At 33.9% G+C, this 13126-nt stretch overlaps 1 protein-coding gene and 1 pseudogene across 1 annotated transcript; both read left to right on the top strand.

The window, feature by feature from the left end:
• Positions 1-4651: 4651 nt before the first annotated feature.
• Positions 4652-6322, top strand: LOC105137964 (probable aquaporin PIP1-2). Its single transcript, XM_011043966.1, has 4 exons — positions 4652-5116; positions 5239-5537; positions 5654-5794; positions 5906-6322. The coding sequence occupies exons 1-4, from the start codon at positions 4783-4785 to the stop codon at positions 5996-5998; spliced, it is 867 nt and encodes a 288-aa protein (XP_011042268.1). The 5' UTR covers positions 4652-4782; the 3' UTR covers positions 5999-6322.
• Positions 6323-10368: 4046 nt separating this feature from the next.
• On the top strand, positions 10369-12854 carry LOC105137894 (eukaryotic translation initiation factor 3 subunit F-like; annotated as a pseudogene).
• Positions 12855-13126: the final 272 nt, after the last annotated feature.

Here is a 13126-nt window from a genome sequence, read left to right as displayed (position 1 = left end):
TTACACATTGCACGATGAAGCAGCTTTGTTGTCGTCTCTTCTGTTAAAGTATGTTATGTTTTAGAGTATCTGTTATGGTTTTAGTTAAAAATAATTATTTTATAAAAAATATTTTCAGTTAAATTTAATTTTAAAAAATAAATATTTAATTAAAATAGTAATTAAAATTAAAATTAAATAAAAAATATTTTAATATATTTGGTTAAAAAAACTTTTGAAATTAAGATTATAAAATAATTTATATATATATATTTCGATGATTTGTAATTTAAATATTATAAATTTAATTATTTTTATTACATCATAAAATAAATAATATTTTATATAAAATATTATTTCATTAAATTATTTACAATTTCATTATATATAAAATTTATTTGATAAAAATTATAATTTTTATAATTTTATAAATATGTAATAAAATTAGATAAATTACTATCAAGTATAAAATTGATATTACAATATAAATGAATTTAATTTATTTTATACTATTTTTTAAAAAAAAATATTATTTATATCATAATATAAATAACTTTAATTCACTCTAAACTAAGTTTTTTTAAAAAAAAAACATACTAACAAAACAAAACTAAAACTATTCATTAAGGAGTGCAATTCAAGTTTGGAATGCAAAAATAATATGGGATCTACGAAGAAAAATCTTATTTTTATGCTTAGCAAATAACTAAAATCTGTGATTTAATTAAAATGCATCCGCACCCGCAGCTACAGCCACGTAAATAAACACAAACCAATTTAATGTGTTTGGTAGCATCTTAGCAGAGGCTGAAGGGTCCCTGACATGGACTATCTACTGGATAGCTAGTAGCCAAACTGCACATTCCAAAGCAAGGCTAGCTGTACCCCTAAAATTCGTTGCACCGAGACATCAAAACATCAAATCATGAACATCATGGTAAGAATTGCGTAACTGGGACGGCGAAAGTCGGTTAGGCGTGTATTTTCAGCAGGGTTTGTAAGCCCGCGTTTTCGACTGAATTTTCCAAGTAGGCTGCGAAACTTAAAAATCCCTATTATCCTAGAAAAAAAAAGAAGAAATCTACAAATAAATTTTTTAAATTTAAATTATTTTTTTATCACTGTAATACATTGATATAAAAAATAAATATTAAAAACTAAAATAAATAATTATTTTAATATATTTTTAAATAAAAATACTTTAAAAAATAATATCTATCGTACTCATAAATAAGTTTATACGCTATATGGCTGGGAAAAATATAGTTTGTAATCCTAGATACTAAAGTCATTAAAATTACTATACAGTTCATATTAAAATTACTATATAGTTCACAATTCTGTTGAAGTTTTTTTCTTCTTATTGTTTTTAACTTTATTATTTATCATTTACCTCGTGGAACTCATGAAACTTGCGAGGAAAATGAAGGTGCAGGAGTCGTGCAAAAAAAAAAAAAAGATGACGTGATCCTTTGATTGTAAAGGATTAGCAGATTATAGCACGTTTTGAATTGAATGACCAGGTTATGGAACACGAAGAAGTGCTTGATTTTTTGTCCTTTCCACGAGAAAAGCATCATCCCTTTGCTTTGCTTCTAACCCACGATTTGATAACAGTTAGGGAAAGTCATCATGTCCCCCACTTGCTCTGGGACTTCAATACAAGATGTGTTAAACAAGACGCGTGCCATGGCTTTACATTGTTCACAGAAAGGGAAATCTACTTGTACTTATTTCCGTATGTAATTTTTTAAAGACGCGTGGTCTTATTACGATTTCTATGGTGATTTTTGCTTGAAGATCTGATTTATATTGCGATTCTGTAATGCTGTGGAAAACATCTAAATTATGAATTATGAGTAAGACACCCAATCCGTCCACCCTCCCAGCACACCCAAAATTTGCTCACGTCGTCGGCCACGATCTTGGGCCATCAAAATCTTGTTTAAATAATAATAATAATAATAAAAAAGGTATATAAAGGGCCTCAATTAAATTGACGGTTGTCACACACATTGTTATCCTATATTTTAACAATTTCACAGAAATCGTTATCTCAATGTTCTTATCATGCTACAACCCTGGATAACAGTTGTTTTTTACACAAGCACTGTATCAAGAGCAGTCGTTCTGCATAAAGAACAGAAACAAGGCAGCTATGCTAGAATGCAGACGTAATTTGTGAATTCTTCGGTTTTTCAGTTTGAATGATGGCTACAGCTTTTATACATTGAACGACTGGTCTTCTGTTAGCTTAAGCGAACTTAGTCCACCATTCATTAATAAACAATTAATTCCAACGATTGGGATGAGTTACCTCCAGAATCCCCTGATTTGACAAGAAAAAAACAGAGTTACAGAATGAAAACTGGTCATGTGATTCTGCTAGAATACTCGAGCAATTTCGGCTGGCTCTTAATTTCCCCTAACCGACTTGCACTCAAGCCGGCTTTTATCAGAAGGATGGATTACTTCGACAAGGCCAATAGACGGATGGGCCAAGCTTTCTCCAGTCTCCATGTTTCTTCATCTATTTGGCAAGTCAGACCATGAGGGAAAAGGGCAAGAAACGAGACGGCAGTCGCCATGCTATTATAAGCTTCAAGGTTTTCCTTATTGCAATAGAAAATTTCAGGCAGGAGCTCAATTTTCTTTTCCAGCTCTATCGTGATAGGTGTCCCTCCGTCTAATCTGATCGATCAGTGCGCTGCATCTTACCTAACGTCTTTGCCAGATCAAGCAGATGAGGCTGTCTCACAAATTAATGATTCGCACAATTGCGTACGACATAAAGAGGTCCTAAAAAATAAGAGAAAACTCGACCAAGAAAGGAAGAAGAAGAAGCAGGGTTCTTAATATTATCCTAATATCGAGCATGAATGCTACAAACTTGTAATTATTTATCGGGATTAGGACAATCATGTTCCCCGAATCCGCCATTATCAATTAAACCGCATTGCCAGCTTATTAGTTTCTCCGGTACTCTGGAGAGATAATCATTCACTCAAAATTAAATTTAAATAATACGAGTTAATAATTCATTCAGTATTGAATAGCTAATGATGATATTCTATAACATCGAAGCATGGAAGGAGTTTCTGGATTAAATAATTAGTTAATCAATTAATTTAAAAACATCATTTATTTTTTTAATCAAAATTTTTGATAGTTTATATGTTAAGAATAAAAAATTATATTTAGTGGAGATATTGACTCTTCAAAGCTTTAATAAATATTTTTTAGAGATGAAAAATATAAAAATATTTTAAAAATATATAAACAGCAAAAACAAATTTTCTAAACTTTTATTTTAAAGATTTCATTATATATTTTATATTCTATAAATTTTATCATTTCATAAATAACATAAACTAAAATATAATTTTATTTTTATGATTTTTTAACCTGCGTCAATTCAACACTCAAGATTTAATGTATTATCAAAATCTGAAATAACAGGTTTGGCCAGAAATATTAGGTGTGGCCAGTGCTGGACCCAATACCTAAGAGAAAACCTAATCATGGATGCAAGTCTAATTAGCATGAGACCTATCACATGAAGTTTGATGCTCTGCAAAAGTCTAATCGTGATTGAGTTTATGTACCACGAGACTTAATATGTTTTTATTAGATTATATTTGTATTTTGAAAATTTTATATTTATGTATATACTTTTTTATTTAATAATATGTTTAATAAAAATATATTAATAAAATCTTGATTCATGATGCAAGCAAATACGAGTTATTTTGCTCACATCATGAAGTACATAAAAGAATAGAGTATGTATTGATGTTTCCATCATTAGGAGCCGACCCATTCATTTTTATTATTTCTATAGTGAAATGAAACTGAACGAGGTCATTCCTAGTTAACGACGCAGTTCTTTTTTCCTCTATAATGATACTTAACATCAACAAATCTCGATCATTTCCATACACGATTAATTTGAAATTGTATTTTCAATGGAGTTTTATAAAAATTTATTTAGAAAAAATATTTTTTTCATATTATTGATTATTTTGATTGGATAATATTAAAATTAATTTTTTAAAATAAAAGATATTATTTTAATATATTTCTAAAAAACCACATTAAAAAATAAATAATACTGTACTCACGAACATATAATCAACGGCGCTGTAGATTTGTAGCGTTTGAGCACCCGGCCTCTAGGATCTCACAAAGTAATGAATTATCATTACCAAGCACCAACAGAGGATATGGGATTACTACACCAGTTAAGATGCTAACTAGCCGGAGTAAAACAATAATGCAAATAATTTGATAGTTATACTCAAATTTGTTACCAAACCGCATGAGATATCCATGTTTTCGTTTCAAAGCCAAACTTCACCTAGACACTCTCCATTATTGAAAGATGGGCGGTGGTTTCATCAACATCATCATTATACATGTGTGCGGCCACCCTTGTGCCAGCTATGAAATCCACTATGCACAATGTCGTTTCATGTTCTTAACAAGTCATTTTCGACGAAAAAATCCAAGAGAATTCATTCATTAAAAACGAAACAAAATAAGAAATCAAGATAGCTTCAGAAAAATGATTGGTCGGTCATGAGATAAACTATTAAATTTACTTACCAGAAAAAAATAAAATAAATTTCAATTAAATACACTGACTAGACTACTATCTCTCCTATAAAACCCCCCAATCCGAACCACTCTTCACTCTCAACAGAGATCCAACGGTCACTAGATAGCAACCGAAGAGAGAGTTCCTTCATTGTTAGTACTTAATACTGCGTCTGCATTGTTTGAGCTGAAAAAAACAGCAGAGAGATGGAGGGCAAAGAAGAAGATGTTAGATTGGGAGCTAACAGGTTCAATGAGAGGCAGCCAATTGGCACGGCAGCTCAGAGCCTAGATGACAAGGACTACAAGGAGCCACCCCCGGCACCATTGTTTGAGCCAGGCGAACTGATTTCATGGTCGTTTTACAGGGCCGGGATTGCAGAGTTCATGGCCACTTTCTTGTTTTTGTACATCACCGTTTTGACTGTGATGGGTGTGGTTAAGGACCAGACTAAGTGTACAACGGTTGGGATTCAAGGGATCGCTTGGGCCTTTGGAGGGATGATTTTCGCTCTTGTTTACTGTACAGCAGGAATTTCAGGTCTTAAAAAAAAAAAAACAACTGACATGAATTTTTAGTTTCGATATTTATGGTTCTAGTAAAGAAAATAGACCCCTTTTTTTCGAAAAAACTAATTTGTGATGTGATTTTGGTACTTGCAGGTGGTCATATAAATCCTGCTGTGACTTTTGGGCTATTCTTAGCAAGGAAACTGTCCTTGACGAGGGCCGTGTTCTACATGGTGATGCAGTGCCTTGGTGCCATATGCGGTGCTGGTGTGGTGAAAGGATTTTACGGGAAAGCAAACTACGAGATGCATAATGGTGGTGCCAATATGGTCGCTCATGGCTACACCAAAGGTGATGGCCTTGGTGCTGAGATTGTCGGCACTTTTATTCTTGTCTACACTGTCTTCTCTGCAACTGATGCCAAGCGTAGTGCCAGAGACTCCCATGTCCCGGTAAGCCCTGCATCTCTCTTCCCAGCAAACTTAAAACTCCCAATTAGTTGATTAATTACATCAATTATTTGTTCATTTTCATGGAATTTACTGATGGTGAAAATATGTATGGTCAGATTTTGGCACCTCTGCCAATTGGGTTCGCTGTGTTCTTGGTGCACTTGGCCACAATCCCAATTACAGGAACTGGGATCAACCCAGCTCGGAGTCTGGGTGCTGCAATCATCTTCAACAAGGACAGCGCCTGGGATGATCACGTAAGTCTTCAATTGCTTACCCAGCCAGTTAGATTTCCATTTTTTGCGTCGTCAAAAGATTAATTTGTACCCATTTTTGACATCCATCTCATATTCTTTTGTTGGATGTAGTGGATTTTCTGGGTTGGCCCCTTCATTGGGGCAGCACTTGCAGCTCTTTACCACCAGGTTGTGATCAGAGCCATTCCTTTCAAGAAGTGCTGATTGTGATGCTTTACTTTTGGCCATTTGATGATGTATTAAGATGAAAATCAAGCCCAGTTTGTTCCATTTTCTCCGTGTTGGCCTTTGTGCATATGTACCTATAAGTAAGCGCGTGCTATAACAGTGACGTGTATTTCTTCAAGGGCCTTTTCATCCCAATTGCGCATGTAATGTAATAATAGTAATGTTTTTCTTCAAGGGCTCCTCTCCTTCATTGTTTTTAGTTTGAGGGGTTTTGCTGATGGGGCCCATCCTAAGTGAGGTGGGTGGGCGTCAGTAATATTCAATGCTTGTATGGATATGAATTGTGGGATGTCATTTTCATGTTACCGACCGAACCTACACCTCTAGTTTTGGTGTTCTAGACTTCTCTAATCGACTTGGTGCAATTTGTCCGTTTTGCATGTATATTTACCCATTTATTTTTTAAATTTATTTTAAATATTTATATATTAGAAAAATTTAAATATTTTAAAAAATAAATTTTAAATAAAATAAATAAATTTTAACCAACATCTCCTACAACTAGCACTAAATATGATAGCAAAAGTTTGATTACGTACATGATAGAAGAAGATGATGATACAAGGATATTATTCGTCTGGAATAAGGGAGTGGTTCTAATCATTTCCGGTCACAAAAGCTATAAGTTAGCAGCCACGTGACACACGATCCTTGGTCTAGATTACAGATCTCAAGACTTATTTTTCCGGGGGTGGAATTTTGATAAAGGGACGAAGAAACTGACAGAAGATGAGAGTGGTTGTATATCGATGGATATATCATTACTAAAAGAGCTACCATAACGCCGATCACACACTCATCTTCTTGGGAGCGCTTCTATCACGTCCAGCCGGTCATGGATTCTTTCTTGCCTGGCTCTTGCAAGTTGTGTTGGCTATGGCATTTATGGGTTCATTCGAGTGAGATATGTGTGACCGTCGGTGAACTTCCATTTAACATCTCCATCTTCTTTATATAAAACGTGCTCTCGCCCCCTTGGATGCTAATGAAATCACGGGAAGCTTGGTTAGATTCAAAAGTGGTTTGAACAGGAAATTAATAAACTTATTAATTTCGTAAATGAGTTTGACATTCCTTTTGCAACTAGAGGGTCTTTGCTTTTCAGTTAAAGCCAGCAATTCAACTCGAAACATTAATTGTCAAGAACACAGAAGGAAAAAGAAGAAAAGGGGGTGGGATCTCGACGTGATTTCAATTAGCTTGCCACTAGGCGTTGCCTTTTGAGCGATGTTCGAGTCAACTTAGATACAAATAAAAGAGTCACTGAACTATTGTAATTCACTGTAAAAACATTCACAATTTACAACACATTGAGCACTAGGCCATTTTTTTTTATTATCGTTAGTAAAGAAGAGTGAAATGAATTTGCACAGTAAAATAGTGATATCTTTTACTATATATAGAGTAATTAATCACACTTTGAATATAGTTTGCAATAAATCACGCTAGGAATCTACATCTCCCTCATCATGAAAATTGAACTCACTCCTTCTTCACCTGGATGGTTTTTTAGAGTATTTGTTTTGCGCGACTTTCATGATTTCTCCTATTTAGTTTTTGTTTGGAAATGTGGTCAAACAACATTTCACAAAAACAATTTTTTAAAAATATTTTAATTTGAAAATTGTTTTGATGTGTTATATAAAAAATATTATTTTAATATATTTTTAAATAAAAAATACTATTAAATTAGTAAGGTACCAATAATTTTTCCCATCTAATTCTTGAAATACATTTGTAAGTCCATACATGAAAGGAATTGTTTTTTTACTTAGCTTCTTGCGATATCATAAATAAAATATTAATTAACAACGGGGTCCTATATATTTTTAGAGATGTCTTTAGCTATATTGTCGAGGAACATCTTAGTTTAAAATCACGACATCTATAGTTATATATAGTTTCGTCAATAATAATATTTAATATTTCGAAATGAATAACAATCTCATATCATACTAAAATTAATTTCATTATTTCTAAGTATAGAATCCACAACATAAGTAACCTTAAGAAAACAAATTTAATGTCAAAATATAAATTGCACGTCTTTAATCGTGTTTTTTTTTTCTTCACACGATTCCATATTCTGAATAAAAACAAAATCATTGTCAACTATTGCAGCTTGATTTTTTCCAGCTAGAATCTCCATCTACGTACAACCCGTCCAGTATCACATTTATCTCACATAATGCATTTTGGTGTGCTATTGCCTCCCCTCTCTGCACTGGTAGGGCTTGAAGCCCTCTTTCACTAGCTATCTCTTATTTATGAACATTTTTTTTTTCAAGGGCAAAACACTATTTAGTGTCGTGATCTTTAATTTTATAGAACAGTTAGTATTTTATATGGTTCATATTTTGAAGATTCCCTTTCATATAAGGAGTGGTTCATGTTTTGAAGATTCTCTTTGATAGGAGGAGGACGACACTCTTCTTCTTCTCTAATGTGCATGAGGAGGACGACACTCTTCTTCTTCTCTAACGTCCATGTATTTAGATTAACGTGGGTGTTCGGGCCAGTTTACGCGCATCACGACTAATCCCACGGGCCCTGAAGTTAACGACTATGTAAGCTTCTAGTTGGCTCATATGAGCAACCAAGGACTCGAACCTGAAACCATAGAGGAAGCAAACCCCTTGATCCCAAGTCCTTACCATGTAAGCCTCTAATGTGCATGTAGACTTTTGTTCATATGGTAATATTATAGATATGTGAGAGTGTGGTAATAATTATTTTTTATAATTGTTTTTGTTATAAAATGTGTTAAAATATTATTATTTTTTAATTTTTTAAAAATTATTTTTAATATCAGCATATTAAAATAACTTTAAAATAAAAAATATTTTTTTTTTATAAAAACACTTTTAAAACATAAAAATAAACAACTATTTTTTTATTTTGAACCTGTATGAAGATTTAGTTTGTTTGATTCACTCTTCCCTACGCTCATGGAATTGAGAATGGGATTGTCGAATCGCATTTTATTTCGTTGTTCGAATGTAATCTTTCATCGCTTGCTTAGCTCTCAAAAGATTCATGTTCGAGAGCGTAAATGGCTATCTCCATAAACTAGGTCGCGAACCCCATTGATCAAGATCTCGAGGATTAGGAACTTTTTACATAATTCAACATTAACATCACGGCAAACAAAAGTTTTATTGAATTCTTTGTTTTATGTTACAGGGAGGGTAAGACTCGGGGTTTAACAGGCTCAATAAAAAGATGTTGAAACTAGAGGATCTATTGGAGTCGTGGGTATAGAGGCCTCGATCAAAGAATTTCAAATTTCAACCGTGTTCTTGCACATGGTTGAAACTTTGAAATTGTTGCCCTGGAACTTGAAAGCCCTTCCCTCCCTTCAGGCTTGCATGGTGTAGGGGCAACTATAGAGTTTGGGCCTAAAAAGTTCAACCTTTTTATAACCGGTATGTATTATCATCTGGGCTTACTTCTTTTTTAATTGTGATCTGTTTTATGATGGTATTTATAGCTTAAAAAAAAACTTTTTTTAAAAAAAATAAAAGAGGTTTGAATCCTATTGTTATAAAAACAAACTCAGATCAATTCCAGCTCTTTTTTTTTTTTCCCCATGACCCTACAGCTTGATAACATTTACTTTGTTGTTTTGCTTTCTTTATCAACAAAACAATATACAGGAAAATAATTTGCTAAGAATTTAGCATTGGGGATTTTGCATCAAACAACACTACTTCTGTGTGCAGATATAGCCAAGAGAAAAACAAATACAGCAATTGCGATGCCAACCACGATAACCTCACGTATTTTATGAAATGGTCCACATAACAAATTCTTAATGTTTGAAACACATGCTTGATGGTTCTCGATTCTTACAAGGCCATTTTCCTTGATTCTAAAACAAGTAAAAATAAAAACAATTTCCTCTCGAAATTCATGAACCTGAACAGAAAGTCAAACCGAGAGAGCATTTGTTCTGCTTGGGTACGCAGACAATAATCCGACAAATTCAACAACCCCTGCCAAATTCCACCCTTCCCCAAAACCCTGATACTCACTTTCTCGCCCTCTCTTTGCATCAAATCGAGATCGGAGAATGGTGGCGAGCGAGCACGCAGCTAACAGTCATCCAATTCGCAACGCCATCTTCAGAGCATCTCCAATCCAAAATGCTATTTTGAAAAGCTAAATTGATAAAATAGCATTTTGAATAGTATAAATATAGCTTATCTTACCATATCTATTCCAATGGAAAAAAGCCATTTGAAGAGCCATTTATATTGGAGTGAAAAAAATAAGTGTTTTATTATTTCTTAATATTGTTTAATGTTATTTTTTTCCACATGTCTACATTTAATTGGTCTATTTTTTTAGTGGTTCCACTTTATTGGTTTTGGCTCTTTAAAGAGATATGTAGAAATAGCATTTGTGGGAGAGAAAAGGCATTTTAGCATTTTGTTTGGCTTCTCCATTGGAGTATGCAAAACAAACAAAGAAAAGCCAAAATATTAATTTTTTATTTTTGACTATTCATTTGGCTTCTCCATTGGAGATGCTCTCAGTGACCCTATCCGCGAAAGTTCATCCTCTTGTGATCTTCAACATCTGCGATTGCTATGTTAGGCGGCCTGATCAAGCTGAACGCGTCATTGGCACTCTCCCTGGCTCCTTATTACCTGATGGCTCAGTTGATATCCGTAACTCTCATGATGTCCCTCATAACGAATCCTCCGAACAGGTTTTCAAACATCTCTCCACTGATTTTTCATTTTTTCTCAGCTAAAATGTATGTTTGCTAGTAATGTCTCAGACGGTTACTTGTAATTTCGGTCAATTTTTAGTTTATCATTTTTTTTTTGTAATAATAATTGCATTGGTTTTTGTTTTTAAATTGGATGCAGGTGGCTTTGGATATTGATTACCATCATAATTTGCTACTGTCTCGTTAAAAAGTGAATCCCAAGGAAGTTATTGTTGGATGGTAATTCTTGTTCCCACTAACTTCCTCAATTTTTTTGGTTTTCTTTGTGTAAATCACTATTGAACGAAATTTTATGACAAGTTTTTGGTTGTGTTGCGCTAATGTAGTGTTTTGCATCGCTTGAATTTGATTAATAAATTTGTTATGCTGTTGTGCTTCTGCAGGTATTCAACCGGGTTGGGAGTTACTGGCGGTAGTGCATTAATTCATCACTTCTATTGTAGAGAATTTCCAAACCCTATTCAATATCTGACGGGTGATACAGGATTCACGAATGGGGAGGGTACCATAAAGGCTCATGCTTCTGTCAGTTTGTCTCTTGGAGACCGTCCGCTTGCAGCATAATTTGAAGGAATTCCTCTTGATCTTCGTTTGGTTGAAGCTGAGCGTGTTGGATGTATGCATATTTCATGAATTCTTCATTTCTGTTTTCTGTGCATTTACATACACTTGGGCTTTTAAGATTTCTATTTTATTTAGGGAGTCGATGATAGACTAGGCTTTTAGTTCTGACATTTTGCTTAAACATTTTGAGATAGTACTCGGAGTCTTTAATTTCTTTGTTTTTTTTTTTTTTTGTTGGCTGGATTAATTGTAGTGTGGTGAAGGGGATTGACGTGAAAGGATGTTACTGTAATAAATTCGTATTTCAAGTTATGAAAGGTAACAATGCTACTAACTCCATCTTAAGGGCCTAGCTGGTAATAGCTCAGTAAACTTCAAGTTTCCCACCATTTTCTTTTTCTCGTTCCTCAAGCTAGAGTTATCTTTTGTGTAAAACCAGGATTTTATTTTTATACTTTGCTGGCTATAGCTGAAATAATCAGCGCTGATCATGGCATATACATATATTTTATTTAAACAATTAATTTGAATTCCTTCAACCTCACATTGTATCTTTTGTACGTAGCCACCTGCTGTTGTTATTTCTTTATGCATTCCAATATTGTTTTTGGCATGATTGTATAATATCTGTAGTTCTGTCTGTGGAATGGTGGTTGAAACCAAATCTTTTGATATTCATATATTAGATTGGTATATATGCATCCGAAGTTTTAACTGATTTTTGTCATCATTGCAGTTGGCATTTTGAAGACCACAATGGCTGACAAAATTCCAAGTGATTTGGAAGGAATGGAAGTCTCTCTGCAACTGCTACTAGCTTTAATTGATGGCGTGTACAATTATGTTGATGATGTGGCGGTGAGTATGATGGCACTCCTTCATTTGTTCTAACCTCCTTGATGCTTAAGATAATAATTGGTTCTCTTCTTAGGAAGAGCGTGCTGCACCGGATAATAACATATATAGGGTGGTTTATATCAGATACAGTCACCTCCCTTCCCAAACTGTCACCACCCGTGTTTGATAAGCTTGTAAATGACAACGTGCAGGCAAGATTGAGTTATTTCCGTATGATTGTAGCTAGGAACAACGTTTCCAAATGATTGCACCATTGTCTCCATTCATAAATACCTTATGATAAGAATTCAGGCTTTGTTTCTTTCTATTTTCAAAATTTAGTTCTCTCATCATTTGATTGTCATTTACAATTTGTTGGCATGTTACTGCTGCATTGCGAGTAGTTTTCTGCTTTGTTCACTTGTGTCTATTTATCTAACTCTTATTTGGTTGCTTTCTCTTTGTTCTTACAGGACCATTTACTCTTGCTGTATTTGTCAAGCATCACCAGAACTCAGCTCAGCTTAGCAGAGAAATTGAATACAGCTGCTCAGATCCTCTGATTTCTGTCCACTGGGTGAATTAAGGCCCAAAACAATTTTAATTTTCATAGGTGTTGACCTATAGTAATGTATTGCCAAGTTTGAGTTTAAGCAGCCATTTTATCTGAGAAGATTGCTTTGATTTTTGTTAGGTAGGCTATCCGCAATTTCGATCTAAGAATTAAATTGCTTTTTATAATGGTTCAATTACTCTACAGAAAACGTCAATCACTTTTCTAAGCTCGAGGTAAAATCTGGTTTCCTTCCAAATGCTGCCACACTCTTGTTTTCTTCGTTATCCTTACTCCCCGGTGGGTTTTCTCGAACTAGTGGTGTCGGCATCCTAAATCTGCAACATGGTGATGCTGGATGCCATAGAAACTGGGTTAACAACTTCCTTTAGATTAACAGGTTATATTTTGG

This window comes from Populus euphratica, unplaced genomic scaffold (genome assembly GCF_000495115.2).
Source record: "Populus euphratica unplaced genomic scaffold, PopEup_1.0 scaffold1.1, whole genome shotgun sequence".
Taxonomy (NCBI): Eukaryota; Viridiplantae; Streptophyta; class Magnoliopsida; order Malpighiales; family Salicaceae; genus Populus; species Populus euphratica.
Note: the sequence above shows the minus strand (reverse complement) of the source record. Positions and strands in the feature narration are given on the sequence as shown.